Here is a 20797-nt window from a genome sequence, read left to right as displayed (position 1 = left end):
AGTACTACTTAAAAATCAACATTAATTGATTTATTATTTTAGAAATTGCAAATATCAAATGATTAATTATTCGATAAAGCAATTAATAAAAAGAATTATGGTATTCTGATTATTTTGTAATAATAATAATTATTGCTATAATTAGATTATGTTATAATTAATTATTAATTACAGAGAATATCCTGTAATCGTTTTTTTAAAATAACGTGGAATATAAAAATCTATTAGATTTTCTTAAGATTTAAATTAAGATGTTTAAGAAAAAAATTGTTTAAAGGAAACAATTATATTTATTGTAATCGTTTCTAAAACGTGAAATATAAAAATCTATTAGATTTTCTTAAGATTTAAATTAAAATGTTTAAGAAAAAAATTATTTAAAAGAAATAACTATATTTATTAGAAATCCTATCATTAAAATAACTTTTCTGTATATTATAATATCTCAAATTATAATATTAAAAATCTAAGAAAGACAATATTCATTAATCGATGACTTGCAATTCAAACAGGGTTCAATAATCTCGATTAATTAATTATTACCTCCATTATCCCAATTATATTGTATCTCATAACATGTATTATCAAATATAGTGATTCATTCTTCTACATTACACTATTATAATCGCTTCACATTAAATAGAATAAGCATTAAATATATTGAATAATCTACATTTTGGCTTTGATTCATTCTATATACACGTAAATGTAATAAGTGTACGCTTTGTCGATCTTGTATGTGTTTGCGAACATGAAATGAGTCCATTTACTGCAATGTTATTACGCGGAATTAATACTATAATTTGTATCATAGGTCGATTTTTGTTGCCACAAATTCACTCTTAGCTGAATGCCAAGTGCGTGTTTAACTGAAATTTCACCGCAAAATTCTGCGCGTTACGTAATTCGAGCATGAATTAATTTCTCGCTGAACATACGTCATGACGAAATTAGAGTTTGCTGAGTGTGTAAGCAATCTCTTTTACCTTCACTTAAGTTGGCGCGATTTTTTACGGTTACGATCATTAAATGCGAAGAGATTCACAGATTTCACTTTTGTTGTACGAAGAATTTTTATCTTCGCGCAAATTCTCACACATCTAACGATTCTTCATTCGCAAATTAAAGGAACAGAACAACGTGAAAGAGAAAAATCGGGCTCGAGGGATAAAAGGCTCTGCCCTAATTTCTCACGCATCCAGAAAGGGAACTCTCTCGAAGGAAGATAACGGCGATTAGCCTTGTAACGGATTCGAAATTAGGGCTGACTGTTTTTGGGCATTTATTACTAGAATCTTGGGACAAGCAACCTGGAAGATTTAAATTGACACTTCATCATTAAATTCACACTTATTGTTTGAGTTATCGAGAAAAATAATATTGCAGGCAATACGTAATTTATCTTTACATTAATTCGTCTTTTACAGTGTGGAAATAAATTAGAAAAATAATACTTTAGTTTGTGTAACAAACCAAATAAATTAATCCAAAGTTTCTGAGACAGTCGTTTCCAATAAAGTGACAAATATCTTTAAACTCAAAAACTTTTTGCATTTGAAAAGTAAATTTAAAGATAAATCTCTAAATTTAGTATACAGTATTTTTTTTCTATGATAATTTCGCTTATCTTTTGTCATAATTAAACGAATACGTTTCATGCTCGACACTCGAAGCCATCTACATTTTGAAACTTATTGGGAAAGATATAAAGTTCAAATAGCTATTTCAATCGTAAATCTTCGATTGGACCGTCGAGGTCTGCGGCTCTTTTTAGAATCCACTGTAAATCGCGAAAGTTTCTCCTTAATCGCTGAAAGGCACTTCGCAAAAGTTGCTAGTTACACTCGCATCACTATTTTCGCCTTTCTCTGTTCCTCTTGGATTGCTTCTCAATCATTCTTGAAACTGTTCTATCGCTCAGAATAAAAACAATTACATTTAGTTAAACGTCAATAAACGTACGATTACGATAACGCTAAAAACATACAGGATATCAAATAGATCTTTACCCATAAATAGTCAAAGTTGTTTTACAAATTGCAAAATTTAAATTTATATTGCATCTACTATTGTATAATACTGAACGGGGACCGGGAATAAAAGAGAAGATAAGTCAACTTTGCATACCAATTTAGTAGCTAAAAAACAGTTGACTTATAATCATAACTTGTTAATAATTCATAAACAAAGTCGAAATATGGAAACTTAAGAAACATTTATATATTTTTTAATTTAGACCCGAGTGAATTTTTTTTTCATTTAAAATTAGATTCGTGAGCCGATATTCTTTTAACGAAAATCCATTTTTAACAGATATTATAATTATAAGAATAATTACAACATAACTTATGTTTTATTAAATACTGTGTGCGCGGTATGTGTGTGTGTGTGTGTGTGTGTGTGTGTGTGTGTGTGTTGCCACTGGCACATTTTTTATTAAAGTACCATTGTTATCTACTAGTTTATCTTGTCCATCCTTTGCATCCTCGCCCCACCCGTCTCATTTTCACCCTCAAAAGATCTTTACAAGAGTAAACCAGTAGCGAACGTGTATTCACATGAATTCCACTTGTTAGTCACAAAGGGAAAACAACGAGGGCAAGCGAATTCTGCCACCCCATCGTTTTTTTTTTCGCCGACAAAATTATTTCCTAGGACCCTTAAAGCTTCGCATACCGACCGTGATCAAAAGAATTTTTATTAAGGCGCCTTATTAAGTTCTCACAAGGAATTTCACTCGATACAGGCTCAGTCAATTTTCTTCCTCTAATTTCAAAATTTCATTAGGAAAATTCAATACCGCGCGCAAGTTTTTTTTCTGTAAATTTTCAATGACAATAACGACGCGTTTAATGCACAATTGATCGATTAACAACATTATTGCTTAATACTTTTCATTAATCGACAACTCAATTGTCGTCTTAAACGATTTGTTCATCGTTAAAAGTTATCTGAAAAGGTGCACCAAGTTCTCACCAAGTTTTCCCAGATGGACATGACGGTGGAAAAACATTGTCGCAGAAACTACGTCGTGCAAAGTGTAGCCTCGCAAAAAGCCACAAACTTTAGTATTAGCTGCTAAGAGGTAGGACACATGAAGAGGAGAGAAAACAGGACAAGCAAACAGGAGAGGCGTCTTATTCCACCTGATTTTGCAGATCCTTCCAGAACGGTATAACGCTTTTTCAGGTAGAAAAGCAGGAGAGAAAGAAAAAAGTTCACGAGAACAGCAACCACGATAATGATGTTCTCGTTACGGGGAAAATCTCCTTCCCAAGCACGAAGTCCACCGTATACCGGGTGTCCAACTAACAAGATCGTGGTAATGACTCATTAAACGCATCGATTTCTCATCGGGAATGACGCAGGTGGCAAGGGAACCATCTTGACAGTTTTTCACGCATTACCGTGTCATTTCAGGAAAAGAGAGAACACGATCCTGTCCGTGATCGATCGGTTTTTTCAATCGGATTTTGCAATCATTTGAGATACTCCACAGAGTCGCTTAAGAAAGTCATAGAAATTGCAAACAAAATAGTGAAACATTCTACCCTTCTCTAATATGAGAAAGAAGACTATGGAATTATAAAGTGACTTGTTGCGTCAAAAGTATGCAAAAAAAAAAGATTTGGCCCTTCTTTATTTCTATATATTCTAATCAAACGTAATTACTTTACTGTTGCAATTTGCGTCGGCTGCGCTATTATTATTTAACACCTTGGAAATTATACAATGGATCCGATCAATTCCCACAAGACAAATAGCCACATTGACTATCGCTTTTCGGTTCATTGGGCGAAATTAACGCGTTTACGGCACAGATGTATAGGTTAAATAGAATGTATGTTTACTGAATGTTATGTTGATCCTTTGAAGCTTATCAATGCTATCGCACCAATAATTGCACGTATTTGTATTTTAAACAATAAATGCTTCTTTTTTGTTTTAATTAGAATAAAATTCATCTCCTTAATACAGATGATGCTCGTAATTATAACAGCAATACAATCTTTTTATGATAGAGTTAATCTTTAATACACATGATTAGATCATTCGTGCTCTGCATATTTCTTTTTTTTCTTAAATATCATACTAGAGATATCTGGCTAAATCTATTCTTTTCCTTTTTTTAAAAATACATAACTTTATAAATATTTTCTAATGATATCAAAGTATATACAGGGTGCGTCACCAAAATCCGGACAAATTTCAATTTAAATTTTCCGCTATATTGTGCCTCCGCCAGTGATTGTTGTTGGCGTCTGAGAAAGCCTGATGCTTCTAGTAAACAATCATATTCTCAAAATGGCCGCGATGTTGAAACCAAATGCGGAATATAATCGAAGACCCGCGATCATCGAAGGCCTTCGCGCTGGGCGCTCAGCAACGGAAATAATTCGATTCTTTGGATATCCAAGATCAACCGTTTATGACGTTGTGGCAAAATATACGGCTTTAGAACAGTCCAACGAAGATTCCAGTATGCCAGCAAGGAAGAGTCATTCGAAAGAACGCACGCGTCAAGAACCCTCAAAGGGCTCAAGCGCTGATTTCGGATGACCCAGAGCAATCGTTACGAGTTCTGATGGATGTAGTGAAGCCGTGGATGAAAACTGTGGCGTCCGGAAGGCCATATATTTTTCAGCAAGACGGTGCACCGGCTCATACGAGTCATTTGATTCAAAATTGGCTCTCAGACAACGTAGATATGTTTTAGTCCAAGGAATTCTGGCCTCCCACTCAAATTTAAACTTCTTGGACTACTACGTATGGAGCGTAGTTGAAAGGGTCACAAACAAATCTCGATCTCAATGTGACGTCATTAAGGACCGCTATTGAGGCAGCATATATATATATATATATATATATATATATATATATATATATATATATATATAATAAGAATGACTTATTAATTTTTGTATACTTAAAAGTATACGTAAAAGTGTAAAAACAAAAAACAACGAACGATCGATCTATCGTGTGTTGAAACTAAGAGTTAAAACGTAACTACACATCTTCCTAAATTGTCAAATAAGCATTATTGTGCAAATAATAAGTTGAATTTTTTTGTGCAAAAAAAATAATTAATTATGAGATTTCCAAATATTTAATTTGCATAAATGTAATATTTATGTATCTCTCAAATATAAAAAAAAATATTTTTGCTGCATCCGCATTTTGAAAGATTTATCTTAAATTTGAAGATTTTATATTCTATCTCACAATTAGTGACAAATAGATAAATATAAATATCCGAGATAAATTTAATCTTAACAAATAAATATGTATATTCTTTTATAACTTTATAATACAATATGATTACATATAATTAACGTATAAAAAGAATATTTTATTAAAGATATGAAATTATCAAATTCAATTTTGAGATGGTAACACTATCTTTTGAGAAACGATCAAGTTAAACTGAAGTAAGAAGAAATGCTACGTTGATACGGCAGAATCCTGTAAGAATACATAGTACGCGAATTTTGATATCTTCTCTCTATAACAATGACATTAAAAAATAAAAATACAAATTAAAGAAATATCAATAATAAAATAAAAATATAATAATTATAAAAATATAAAAAACATTATACAGAGATTAATAAAAATTAATTTTGAAAATGAGATGAATCATGTCAATAAAATATTTTTATCTGATAAAAAATGAAAAGCACTTTTCATAATTCTGTAATAGATTACAAATGTAATAGATTATTCTAGAGAGATTATTCTAGAGAGAGACAAGAGCTGCATTTTAAACGAATAATTATTGTTTCTTAATAATTTATTAATTACATACTACTATTTTTATTACTAAAGAATATAAATTTTTTCTATACTTACTGCATCGCGCTTATCCAATTACCCCAATCAGTCTACGATATAAAAGAAGCTGGTAAGCAATGCGAGTTCACCTCATTTTCTCTCTCACGAGCCACAATTTTCTATGAATGAACGGTATCTTGTCACTTTCCTCGTATCCAATTCACCACCGCAAGTTCTCTATACCTGCCTAATCGACCGATCGCCTAGATATCCACCCTCGTCAATTTCTCCCCCGTCCAACTCCCGCTTGCCATAGCGTTTCCGGCTTTTCCAGGACAAAAACGGACGGTACGGTACGGCTGGAATGCATTTATCGAACGGTGGGAAAGAATCCTTATCACGTTATTCAAATATCCTCCTCGCGCACGTTCGATCACGTATATCAAATATCCTCCCCGTATCTCTCGCCTGGCGCACTCCACGTTACTCCTCGCCTGGCGCAGAATTTCGAATAAAAGGCTCAACGGAGGTCTTGGCACAGGTGTGAGGTAATCCCCAAGACGCTTCCTATATTTCCACGAATACTTGCTGTATTCCAAAACCCCGCTCATTCTCTTTCCCTTTCTCCTTGTATTCCCTTCGGTTACTCGCCCGTAAATTATCGGGCGACGCGATATCGTCTACTACGCTCTCTCACAACCCTTATCTCGCGTCCTCGCTCGCGGGGGTAGTTCTCGGGAGGGAATAAACAACGAAACTGGAGTTAGAGTTTATTAGCCGCAACAGCCAGTCATACGAGTCACGATAATGTAACGTGATATCGGCGCAATTAGCTTTCCTATGACTATAATTGTAACTAGGTGATATCGCGATGCTTGTCGCAAGCAAAATCTAACGGCCATAATACTGCGTGTATACCTATATATGTATTATATGTATAACTACAATATATATATAAAATACTGTATTGTATAATACATTGTTAAATAAAGAAAATTAAGTATCATATAATAATTATCAAGACAATAAGAATGAGTTTCTTGTCGATGCAATGATAGTCATGGCACGTTTATTCTCGCCCGAGGACTTTATTTATACAGTTGTCTTTCGCTTCGAATGACTCATTTGGAATGGTCAAAAGCAAACTGAGAAATTTCGCCTTAACGAACGGCGCGTATCGCTGGTGCTCGTTCGAACAAGAGATTGGATCGACACGCTCGGCCCACCATGAAATGCAAAACCAAGGATTGACGGCACGCTGCAGCTGAAAAAAGTGACCATCCAGCAAAATCGTCAAAAATATTCATTTGAAAAATTCGAAACAATTTGTGCGGCGTTCCACAATGACTTTATAAAAAAAAAAAATTGAAAATCTGCGAAATGGAAATTGGCAAACAATCACTTTATCATTCAGGATAATATTGATGTTGATAAAATCAACTAATCTCGTACGGCATGCGCAATTTCTCCTTCAGAGTGCTCTCAAGAAGTTTAATTGAAATTTATTCATCGCGCGGTTTTCTCTTCGCTGATAATGGCGAGAGTTTCATATTGACAACAATTTCTTGTTTCACGCAAAATTTTAAATTAGTTTAGACAGACTATTTTCATCTTAATTAATCAATTTTAAAAGGGCAAAGTGTTGACTTGTAATTTACTTATTTAATTCTAAGAAGCTAAAAGACTTAATTGCATCAAGCTAGATTTGGTATCCATCACGGTAAAAACAGATTCCGATAACAGATTTTAGATGACTGTAGGTGACATCTCATTTTATAGAAACTTTTATATAAAAATGTACTCTTATATTAATATTATTAAATTCTTCGAAATATTATTTAATCAGTAAAAAAAATAATATCTAAGATATTGTAATGAGTCACAGTGATAAATTCAATCGATATCTCGCTGTCAGAAAATAAAACAGTTCTTACGAAAAGGTGATGCAGGTTGAGCTTTTGTTTAACTGAACTTTTCCTTCCTCTTGGAAAAGACGAAGAAGCGCGGATGTGCGCGTACCGTTATGTGCATTCCAACGGTACGAGCACGCGAAATTGATCTTCAAATTGGCCATTAGAGAAGTCTTCTGGCCGCATCGCGAAGATTGCGCAATGCGTCCTCGTAATTGAGAAAGGAAAAAGGATAAACGCTGATCTCCCGCGAGGGTTCAACCGTGTCAACATTACTTTTATTTCGACCACCGCGTATCTTCAATAAAAACGTAATGCGTTTTGATAATGTGAGAAAATGAATAAATTACATCCATGAATCTTATTTTTCCTGCATCCATGAATTTTCTGAGGTTCTTCGAATTGAGAAAATCTTTTCATTAAATACTGATAGATTTCAATTTTTAAATACTTTAACACACAGTAGATATTTATTTTGATATATTAAGCTAATAATATTATTTTGGTTTATAAGTTTAATTGTATGGGTTTTTTTTTATACAAATAATAAAATATTTACATTAATTCAAAATTAAAATAATTAATAAATATTTATTTATATGATATCTTTCACGTTGCAATTCGTAATATCTTTTTCTTCTTCCGAATCTTTTATTGAAAACGATGAAATTTCATATCCTTCTCTCGAGAATTTTTCTCGTAACTAGTTAAAGGTACATCTATATAGTCAAGTTAAAAATAAGGAGGTCGAGAATTTTCACAAATGCGCATACATGTGTCATGCGTTTGCGAGTGTATTTTCCCAGCGGCTAAATGTCAATGTCAGAGCAGTATCTTCGTGTCGTCCTTTCAAATAGTGTCTCGGGGCTGGAACCCGAAGTGTCTAGCAGACACAAAAATTGCGCAATGCTAAGCATCTGAGCGTGCTCTTCCGCTTTACGAGCTGCGGGACACGCGACAAAGTCTCCGCTCGGTTCCTCAGTGATGTGCGGGCGGTAGTCGTGAATAATGCTCCGTATCCTGCGAGCAGACGAAGACGACGAATCAACTAGACTAGTGTTCCTCGAGCGTCTTTTTCGGGATAACGTTCGGTTGAAGAATTCCGAATCTCGCAGGATGCAAACGTACATACATAAGTATTTTAGACGTTTCGCATTTAAATGGATGAGCATTACTTTGCGATCATGCTCAACTTCTTTGAAATTGATGGAATGCACGTTAGAAAGATGATGTTCAACCTGGATGCTATGTAGGATAGTTCATAAAGTTTTCATTAAGCTCGAGAAAGTACGTATTTTTGCAAATTTTCAGTCCGCCTCTTTTTTCTTTGCGAGGATTCTAAGCGCAACATAATTGCGAGGAGCGTTTAATATTTAGAATTAAATTTGGCAAATTAAATTATGTGGAAATTTTTGTAAAATTTTTTATCCTTACGAAAAGTGAATTACGCGATTAAATTTTTGTTAAGAATTTTTACTGAAAAATTAACGTCGACAATTTTGAGAAAAAACGGGTGAAACATGGTAACTTTTGTGATGAGCTTTGTATATTGCTAAAACTGCATGTTTTTACTCAAATGATAATTATTAAAATAATCACCATATTGAAGAATTAATTAAAAGTCCAAAACGTCAAAGAAACTCTTGAAAGCACGTTTGAACTTTCCCTTTAGGCACTGTCCCGGGAAATTAATCGGAACATACGTTGCGGTCAGAATTTTTAACTATCCGCGCAAACCACCAATATGCGGTTGCCGATAATCGATTAAGGGCGATTTATCTGATTCAACGGACGTACCTATTATTAAACAAACTAGAAACTGTCCCAATCCCAGTGTTAATTTCGCAAGGACATTAAAAAAGAATCATGGTTAAGCAAAATTTGGTGAGTGACATGTATGTGATCACATTAATCTGATGAGAGAATCGTAAAACTTTTCCGTATATACATAATAATTTTATCATATTATATGATTTCAATAATTAATGAAGTATTCTGTGCTCTCTCGATATAAAATCCCGTTGCGTTAAATTATGGTATATTAAAGATTTCATCATATTTATTTATGTTTTCGTAAAAACTATTTTTGATATTTTTATTATATAATAAATACATATATAATTATATATTTTTATTGTATATAATTATATAAACGTATATTCATTACGTAATATATAAAATAAATATTTTTTTATAAAAGAAATTAATGCTCTTTGACATATGTAATAAATGATAAAATGTTACATAATATAAGTTTATTTTATAATTTAGAAGCATTCAATGACAGCTTGTTTCATAGCGTTGGTATATCATTTAAAGCTAATTATAATAAATACTGTAATTCAAGCTGACTGTGTATTATCGATTATGAGAATTAATGTACCATGTTATTAAAGGCAGTAATCTTAATTATCAACTTTCCCTAATCATCCCGCTTTTCATCCTTAATTCGCCTCTTGTGCTCTCCGTAATTGCCACGATTGTTCTCTCCAAACATTTCAGAAGCTTTAACGGTTTACATAATTCGCATAATGAATTTACTCCGCACGTGCCGAACGGTATACGATGTTAAGCGAATTCACGTTCGATGTGCTAACAGTACTCGTTCATTATATCTCTAATAATTCGTGCGTCTTATACACATCGCGCTGAATCTATTTCACAGCTCATCATTTCCATAACGTCTCTGATTTCGCACGCATCCCTGAAATTATTTATCTTTGTTATAACTTGCAAGGCTTAACTCGAATTTGACAGCACTTTCAAATTAAAAAAGAAAAAAGGAAAAGAAGAGAGAAAAATTTTCCACGCTGAAAAAATGATTTTTGCCGAAAAGAGATCGCAACCCCCTCCCCTCTCTCGCACCCTCGCCCTTTTTCTTTTATTACGATCTCCTCCACCTTAGTCCTGGATTATCGCACGACAGATTATATAGCTAACTTGATTCATCAAAGTATCGAAAGTCCGGACTTTCTCAGAAACGTTACTTCCCTCGTTAGCCACGTCGACGAGTGCAGACAGCTGGGACACGAAGCTTATTCTTTCTCTTCCTCTTCGTCTTCTATCTTTTGGTCTTCGTTGCTTATTTCTATCTCGTCTGTTCACGGTGAGCTAAACGCGTCCGTTAGAAACATCGTTTCATCTTGTTTCTTTCTCGTTTTCAACCCACGCCGACGTGTGTGTGTGTGTGTGTGTGTGTGTGTGTGTCAACCGGCGCGATTTTTTTCATCTCCTTTTTCTCCCATCCATTTTCTGTATCCTTCACAGTTTTCTCTTCTTCCTCTTCTTCCCCCTCATCCTATATTCTCAGATCAAATGGAAACTCGAGAACGATCAGTGAACTCAAACAAAGTTGCGATCGGAAAGTAGAATCGATCGATCGTGGGATTCCGATGGGAAATTATCGTCAGGAAATTGGTGGAATTGAGACGATGCCGCGATGGAAGAATAGAGTTAAATCTGGGATACTACCATGGGGGTGCTACTGAAAGAAGCGTCAGAAACGTATCGCTTGAACGAATCTGATCACTTTAAACCCTGATTATGAATGCCCTGAGGATTCCTGTGAAAACGAATCGCTTCTAAATTCGTCGAACGTTCGATTACATAAGACTATATGCAGTACGTACACGTCTAAAACGTAAATCACTTTCTCTCGGATTTGATGCCGTTAGACCGTAAATTAATCATGTGACGATCATGCTCGCTCATTCGACTCGAGCTCTTTTTCGCGACACGGTATCCTTCTCTTTTTCTCGTAATCCCATTTTCTCTTTCATCAACGGTGGCACTTCCTCTAATGGCGTCCCGAAAAAAAAGATTCTCGATTATTGTGATAAACTGCGTTAAATATAAATTACACGACAAGAAATTTTATTCCTTGAATCTAGCTTTATGAAACTGCTGAGCTTCAAACATCTAGCAAATTGAGGACAATATTTATTATTATATTATTACATTCAATAAACAAGCTCTTAGATTAGAATGATCGACAAATTGTTAGTTAGAAAAAAAATAATATTAATTTTTATGAAAAAATGTAAAATATAAGATAAAACTTTTCGATAAAATCTATTTTTTTTTTACAAAAATAACAAGCGGCAATAAAAGTTTTTAAAACGTCAAAACAAATTTTGAAAAAAAATTGGGACATCTTTTCGATTATCACACACACACACATTCTCTAGAACAATTTTAGAATTCAATTAGATACATTTAAAATCAATTTGATTTGAGGAAATTTCTGTCTTTAAATAATGTTCCTATAAATCAAAATTTATTTTAGCTCCAATTTCTTTACTAAATACAATAATACTAAATACATAATACGAAGTTTTCCTTTCGTTCTTTTTGATTATAGTTCGATCTGATGCGCGATGTTCTGCTTTCTAATGACATCGGTAGCGATTTTTCCATCGTATTGTTTTAGGAAGGCTCGCGCGCGATCGCTGACGAATCTAACGCCGATAAGAAAGCTATGACTGACGTCTTCATTGTTCAGTTGAAAATCCGCTGCGGACAATGAGAGGCTATTCGTAGCCGAGGCAACGAGCAGAACAATACTTGTCGGCACAAATATTGCTCGTGCATCGCTGCTACTTTACGTTGGTTTCTTACAATGAAGTTCAGCAAGACTGAATGCATTATAATCTTTATTTAACTTTATAAAGTTCAAATCGAGTAAAAAATATATAAAAAGCGAATTGTATTATAAATGCAAAATGAATTATTTTTGGCGTATATTAAAAGAGCAAACAGACATTCACAATTAAATTATTTGATAAAGTATAAAAAGTTATTTGAAAATAAATTTTATTTTAATATATTATTTATTATCCTTATTTTATTCATATTTTCAAAAGCTATAAATAAGTAATGTTAGATAAATTTATTTCAATTAAATTAATTAAATCTAGTTTTTTACTGAATTGTATTTGAATTTTATTTTAAAAAATCGATTATACCATTAATTTAAAATCAATTTTAAATTTGTTCTAGAATTCTGTATGAACAATATAAAATTATATTATTATATAGATATAATATATATAATCTTGATCACACATAAGTATAATGCACTCTTAATTTATTGCATCTTTTAGAAAAGGCGGTAATAAAAGTAAAAAAAAGACTTAAAATTGTTTCAAAATAAATATTATTTTTCAATAAAACTGTTTCTAATTTATTTTTTGTTAAATAGAACATTATTAAGTCAATTTATGAGGACGCTATATATTTATAGTTAAGACTGTAACACACAAACATTTAATAAAAAGTTATAAAATATATCGTATATCTCCCTTTATACGTAAACATACAAAAATATGTGACTTTCACGTGAAATTCGTGAAATTGTTTTATTTTATTGCGCACATCATATGTCACTCTATTTCTAGATTTGCGAGCTGTTCGTATTTGTACGCGATCCAATAATTGCGCCATGTCGATTGAGCGTTTTGTAATTTCGAATGCACAATTTCTTCGAAAGAACAAATCGAAACGACGTGACGAAATTACAACGTTAAAATTCGTTCGCCTGTTTCGTTCGAACGCTTGCTGCGAGTACTCTCTATGTCTGATTAATAATCGCACTGTATACGGATATTGTTGAATTATTGATTTTATTATTAAACGATATCTCTATCTCTGTCTTTCTCTCTCTTGTCTGTAGCTACAATGACGAATCGTTTGATCAACAATTTGAACAACATATTGCTTCGTAATGTACGAAGAATCACAACGGAACGTCGCTCATTGCGATCTACTTTAATTAAGATAATGTATTTTTGCAATTTTAAAAGTTCAGCGTTAGATAACACATACAGTAATGTAAAATTAAATATTACAATGCAAGTGGTAAAAACGAAATTACAGCATCCTTGTGAATAAACTTTTAGACAAGCTACTACAAAGTAAATTATATGGTTTACACATCAAGTGATGATTACATCAAAGTGAACCGTGAATTTTAATTAAATTGCGCGCGCGCGCTCGCTTGATGCGAAACTTGCTATTCGCGCAAGAATATGCGACGGTTTGGAAGGTGCATGTCGGAGACTTGATTGCTATCATGGAAGAGTGTGACTTTGACGACACCATAGATACGGACTCCTTGGAGTTCGAGGTAAACATGGCATACATAGTTTTATGAAAACCGCAATCTAGCTGTAAAATAATAATCTAATAATAATCTGTCTATCCAATTAGCAGACGTGTTTTTAAAATATATTTTTAATATAAAAACACATTTTTGGTTAAATAAATATTAAAAATATTGAAAATATATTTTAAAAACATTGTCTGCTGATTGGTAGCGATCACAACACTTTCTCTATTTGCCAAAAATAAATTTGGCTTACTTGCGAAACGAAATCTTATGATGTAATAAAATTGTTTTAATGGTGCGTTACATATTTCTTAATCAAGTTATATCAAGGATTTCTTTTAATAAAAATCGAAAAGGTACTTTTCAGATACTTTTATTTATTGGTATTAACGTATGTTTATAGTATTATTTATTTTATTTATTTTTTATTATTTGCATCGCATTATATATTATAATATTAACATATCACATTCTCTTTCGCGATTTTACAGGCTACGCAGTCGTCGACATGCCCCAAAAAATTGGACTTGAGCAAGGCAGGCCTTTCAAGGGTTCCCGACAGCACGATTGCTTTTCCAGCAATAGAAGAGCTCGCATTAGGATGCAACCAATTCACTAACGTTGATAACAATCTGAAGCTTCTGCACAGGTATACTTTCTTCTGCATCTACATTAAATCGCTTCAATATGGAATAATACAAAACTTTCTTCTATTCATTTTTCATCACTTTTGATTTTCTCTGATTATTGTACGATAAAAAAAAAAGCTAAGCGGTAAACCTTTGATTTCAATGAAATTAACGAGATAAAGAAGATAAAAAAGAAGAAAAAGAAAAATTAAATTTTTGCAAAATATCAAGTAATTAGAACACGGATAGATTAATTTGCCCTTCTTCGATAAGAGCAAAGAAAAGCGTGTGAATGTCCGATAGCACAAACGCGGCGAAACTGCAAGTAAACTTTAATTGGTAGTTAATTCGTACGTAACTCTTCATTCCTTCCCGTGTAGGTTTCCCAAACTTCATGCCGTCCATCTGGAGAACAACAATCTCCACAGAATCCCAAGGGAATTGCTGGAGCTGCCAGCGCTGACCTATCTTAATCTCTCGGATAACAAGATCGAGACAATTCCGGTTGACATCTGCCGACTGATCAAGTACGTATAATTTCATAATTTATTATTATTTATCTACCTGTTTATGAGATTAGATTAATAATCTCCTTTTAAACAGAAGAGATCTTCTCGCCTGTTTATTCCTCACTATTAGAAGAGATTGATTTTTATCAGAGCGTAGCAATTATCTTTAAAATCTTTTTATCAATATTATATCACTTATTTCCTGTTTAAATAGACTTTAATTAAAGAACTGTGATAGATCGTGCTTTTCATGTCTTCAAATGTTTTATAATAAAAAGACATACTCCATAATCGAACTTCTGAAAAATTCCAATTTTTTAAAAATTATTTTTTTTTTAATTATTTATTCTTTAGCGATCACTGCAACGGCATATCTATTTTATAAATCGATATAGCAGGTTGTATGCATTAATGTGTACGCGGCTAAATTTTCCCTCCATACCATTTGATTTATGCGCGTCAATCTAGGAGTACAATTGATTACCAACACATTAATCATGCGGGCTATTGTCGATCAGCTGATAACAGGCTCGTGTGGAAAATTACGCGTGATAATAATCAAATAAATGCTGTTAATTGTCTGATTTTCTGAAAAACGACGACTATTGATGTTAAAAATCAAGGAACATATATAATATCGATTACAAAAAATTATATAATACATCAAAATGATTTTAGTCTTTTTTATTCCGAAATGAGCTGCGTTTTGAGAAGTTAAAACATTGTAAATAATTTAAAATGATAAGAAAGCAAATTATATGAGAATTTTTCATTTCTTGATTTGATAAATAATTTGTTATTTATAATTTTTTTTTAATTCTATAATAATTTTTAGTGAAAAGATGGTGTGTTATACTACTTGTCAAAATACAATATATAGATTTCTTTGGAATTGAATTCTAAATGTATTCATACGTATTAGTATATTATTTTTACCAAACAAAAATCTTATTGTTATCTAAGCAAAAATAAAAACAATGAAACACAGTTATAAATAGTTATAATAAAAAAATAATAATAAATATAATTATATGACGGAATACAATTTTCTTCTTTGTAATTGATTCTTATATTTTAAAATATTTTTGAGTTTGAGACATTATTATTAAGTTCAAGACATTATAAAGATCACGCGAAACGATAAGCTACTTTTTATCACCGCGCAACTTTAGACAACGCAAAAAATCTGATCTTACGAGAAAGGGAGGGGCGGGGGAGGAATACAATTGAGACGGAGATTACGTAAAGTTTCTTGAAAACCGCTTTCCACCGACCGGAAATGAGAATGCCGGAGGGAGGAACTACGGGGTGTGAACACGACGACGTCGCTGCACGCGCGTACATACGCATGAAAGGTAAAAGTGCTCCTTGCATAGGTTCGCCATTGGTGAACTCGTAAGCGAATTTACGAAATTTAGTACATCTTGACGATCGTCACATAGGTGACAACCACCCTGTTTCTCTTCCACTAATTCTATGGTGATTATTTAGATAAATCTTTCATTTAATCGTCATTAGAAGTGATTCTTAGTTAACATAGCTTTAACGCATCTCTGACTCCTTTTTTAAAATCTAAACAAAAGATTTATACGATGTCTATTAATAAATATATCTGATGTCTAAAACGATATTCTTTATCTAAATAAAATATTATTTTCCTAATAGGGAATATTTTACCGCCAAGCATTTTTAAATTTATTTGTAAACAGAGAAAACTAACTATTTTTGAGCAAACAAATTAGCAAGCTGCGTCTAATTTTTCATATTTCTATATTTAATTAAATCCAGATTTACTTTCTAAATTATAATTAAAAGATATTTCCATTTTGAAATGTAATAATTTTATACGTATTAATTTATTTTTAAATACTCCAAGTTCTGCGTGGAAATTTTAATTAATGTAATAATACTATCGGAAATTACGAAGACGAATATTATATAAAATTTTATTCTTATTTTTCTCGAAACGGGTCTTCACGCGCCGATGCTTTCGATTATGAATCACAGAGGCGTAACGTAATATTTCTGGAAACTTACGCTCATTTATAAGGACCTTCCGAGATCTAATTGCCCGGGATGAAGCACTCACCAAGTCCAACATAAGTTTCATAGACATTCACCTTTTCTTGGCTCGCGTGCGCCGGTTTCCACCTGAGTCTCGCCGTCTCGCGCCACTGCCTCAATGTACGACTCTTGGTGTTGCCTAACCCCGTTCTATTGCAGGAAGAGACGGCACTTTAAGGCAATTTTGCATGATTCACTTTCGACGATCACGTCAAACGAAGCGCCCAAAACGAAGGAAAACCGAATCTGAATTTAAGATTACACGACTCGCGCGATAACACGGATGCTTCCGTCGTTCCGGCTACAGTTGACCCAGATATAAGAACAAAGGATTTCCAAAGATAAAATATCTTACATTGAGGATCATAAAGATTTAAATCTTTATAGGTTTCTGGTATAATTAAATTCGCTTTTCAAATTTAAACACATTCGGTGATAACGCAGTTAACTCGATCTTTTGTATTATTAAAACCATTATTCATATCGTAATAATGATATTATCTCGGCTTTGGAACAATTTGAGTGTCCATAATAATTCTGTATAATTAAACGTACTAAATATTTCTGAAATTACCTATATTGTGTCAGCAAATAACATTCAGATACAATTCGGGTAGAGTTTTGACGGAGATGCGTATGTATTGGTGTGGCTTCAAACAGCATAATTTGGCGACGTTATTCATATGGAATCAAGGTATCATATGTAACAAGGATTTCACTGGCTTACCAGCCATCGCTGGTGCATGTCCGGTCTAAGCCACGGCGCATTATCGCTCGGTCCCGCTTCGTACACCGGCAGACAATTTCTGTTCTGTTACATCAGAGTGGTCAGCCAACCCATCCTCGGTTTTGCCTCCCTCTTCTTCCTTCGCCACAAGACGATATCCTCAAGAGGAATAAGTTCGCCTTTCAACCGACCTCTTTAGTCCTCGAAAGAGCCGCCGCGAGTGTGTATCTCCGGACACGAAAATCGCGCCACGAAAAGCCGTAGAGATCGCTTCCGAGTCGCCGCCGGAAATTCTGTGGTCGAAGAGATATGGCGAAACTTTTTTGATCCATGATCTGGGACAATCGTGATTGTCTCTGTCCTTAAAGTTTGAATGTGACCGTGGGAGCAACGTTTCAAAAATCGAATTATTATTGTGTTGTAAAAAATTGTTCAATCTGCGAAAATTTAGATCTCGCTACGCAATATACATTTACAGATCCAACGGTGAAAGTTTTTTCATGTGTGGTGTACGATTTGCAATTCGCAAAATTTGTCTCATAAAGTGAGAATGTTGCTCACAGAAAGGGTGTACTATTGTTTACGATGAGCCAGAATGTCCATCCAGCACTTCGCAACATTCGGAAAGAATGCAATATTGGGAAAAAAATCGTCGATACAAGGGATTTTTAACATTTATAGAGTATAGCGTTACGCTTTTATATAACAATGTTTTTATTCGATACAAACAACCCTATATCATAAAATACAGCAATTAATATGATAAAATGAACATGCCAGATATTTATGATTTTAATATTTAAATATTTCTTTATGCGTGTAAAATACATAATTAAAACAGCAATAAAAAAATAAAATTCATAAAAATGAAATCTTTAAACTACGTATAAAATATTCTTCAAACAACATTGTTTGATGATAACAATCGTATCTACTGAGCGTACTGAAGAAAGTACTTCGGTATTTGAACGCTGCTCCGCTTTTAAACGAACGTATGCGCAGCAACATTAAAAAGCAAAAAGTACCAAATCAGGTAAGAAACAATAAGTCTGTTTTTTATTGCTACACTCTGAATTGGTATAAGTTGAAGTAAAACAAACGTATATTGTGCGTACCAGTTCAGAAAGTACAGCAATAAAAACAGATCTAATGCACGTTCTAAAATAAAATGGCAAGAGCTTCGTACAGCAAACTCTTTTAACGATAGTAAGATATTTATTTACGATCTGTTACAAGCAAGGTTATAATATATATTTGTTTACGTCATATTTTTTTAACAATCTATAATTATTTTCCCTGTGTCTGCAATTATTTCTAATATTATATTGGCAATGTACTTATAGAAATATTGAAAGTTGAAATCGTGAATATATTCGTATTGGTTTTTTCGAAATATTTGTTAGTTTGTTACTCTCATTTTGTTTTCTTTTTCTTGAGTGACTAAAGATACGATGTTTTAAAATGTTATTCTAAAACTTTTTTAATTAAAAATGAAGTTCTTAAATTTTTAATAGTTTATATAAAACAATGTAAAAATTATCTTAATATCTTCAAGGATTTTCTTTTAATGCGTTTTTTAAAGGATCAATCATAAACTAACAACAAAAAAAGAGAAACTTGCGAAAAAAATTTTAACGCACATTATACGTAACTACTAACAACAAAATAAGAATTTCAAGTTTTTCAAATTAAAAGTATTTATTGATAAGAATCCGCGATTTATACTTTAATGGCAAAAATCGAAAGTCTACCTGATGACACAGATGTTTACTGCAATGGGGGGAAGGTTTTCACTATAATTCGAAACTTTCTACTCAAGTGCACATCCTGTGGGCGGCTCGCGCTCGTTTAGGTTCACCGATTCGCGTGTCCGAAGCTTCGAGATACAATTCACAGTAGCTAAAAACAGCACTGTTACTAGGTCTGCAAAAACTATAATTTACGAATAAACTCTTCCAGATTCTTCCTCTATTAATTAATACTTTAAGAAAAAATAACGAAAATTTAAAATAATGTTGCAAACTTCTATCCTGTAAATGATAAACAAGATTCTCTAATTTTACATTATATTTAGTATAATGAAATTTTTATATTTTTATATTTTTATCTTATTCAATCATTTATATGTATTTTTATACTAGATAGATTTATATAGTATCGAAATATTATAAAAATATTATAAATATTTTATACAGTATCAAAAATGGAAATTTTTAATTATACGAACAAAACAAAGAAATTTATTTAAATATGAAAAAAACATAATAAAGGTTATCCACAATGAAAGTATGATATAATAAATTTTAAGCCATTGACCAAAGAAATTGAAAAAACACAATCGAATGTAAGGAGAATAATTTGTTTATAATTTGTTAATTTCTTTGAACTTACTGCTTACTACGCAATATTACTTCTATTGTAGACGATCTATAAATAAAACACATATTAATTCAAAGTCAATTTGAACTCTTCGTTTTTTAAATGTTAATTAAGAATTGTGTTAATACACACTATCAATATTTTTAAAGCTAGTTAATTTATTCTCGATGCAATCTTCGTTTATTAAATATAACATCTTTATCATCACGTTGCAGTTTGAAAGAACTGATCCTTGACCGCAATGGCATCAAGGATCTACCGGATGAAGTGACACGGCTGAGAAATTTGAGGAATATTTCCCTCGTCGGAAATTTACTCAATACCGTACCATCTTTTGTCAACATGCGAGCTCTCACTTTGACAGTAAGTTAAACTTTTATCATGTATAATATAATAGATAATAATAAATGATTTAGTTAAAAAATCCTTCTTATCAAAATTGATAAGAATCGTATTTAGAAAATGAGAAATTAATAAGTTACTTATAACAAAATTCAATAAATAATTCTATTTAGACTAATTTTATGTAATACATAAAGAAATATGTTTTTAAATTTAGAAAAAACTGAGTACAATATATAAGGATGTATTGAATACATAAAAAAATTAGGAATACGTTATAAGTATCTGTAACGTTAGATTACGATGACAATGATAAAGTATGGAAACTACGACACTTCTACAGTAATATTGCATGT

General features: G+C 32.5%; 1 protein-coding gene and 1 long non-coding RNA gene across 6 annotated transcripts in view; both read left to right on the top strand.

Moving 5' to 3' along the window:
• The window catches only part of Phlpp (PH domain leucine-rich repeat protein phosphatase), a 95060-nt gene that overhangs the window by 47071 nt on the left and 27192 nt on the right, over positions 1-20797 (top strand). For all 5 annotated transcript variants that reach the window (XM_011065242.2, XM_087403988.1, XM_087403989.1 and 2 more), the window contains 3 exons: positions 14283-14440; positions 14801-14947; positions 20315-20462. In XM_011065242.2, the coding sequence (XP_011063544.2) occupies positions 14283-14440; positions 14801-14947; positions 20315-20462 (453 nt within the window). The remainder of the gene's footprint in view (positions 1-14282; positions 14441-14800; positions 14948-20314; positions 20463-20797) is intronic.
• On the top strand, positions 8249-9409 carry LOC147910290 (uncharacterized). Its single transcript, XR_015544516.1, has 2 exons — positions 8249-8972; positions 9358-9409. It is a non-coding gene; the product is annotated as an uncharacterized LOC147910290 (long non-coding RNA).

This window comes from Acromyrmex echinatior, chromosome 3 (assembly GCF_024713525.1).
Source record: "Acromyrmex echinatior isolate Ae372 chromosome 3, ASM2471352v2, whole genome shotgun sequence".
Taxonomy (NCBI): Eukaryota; Metazoa; Arthropoda; class Insecta; order Hymenoptera; family Formicidae; genus Acromyrmex; species Acromyrmex echinatior.
This window is presented reverse-complemented; position numbering and strand designations above follow the sequence as displayed.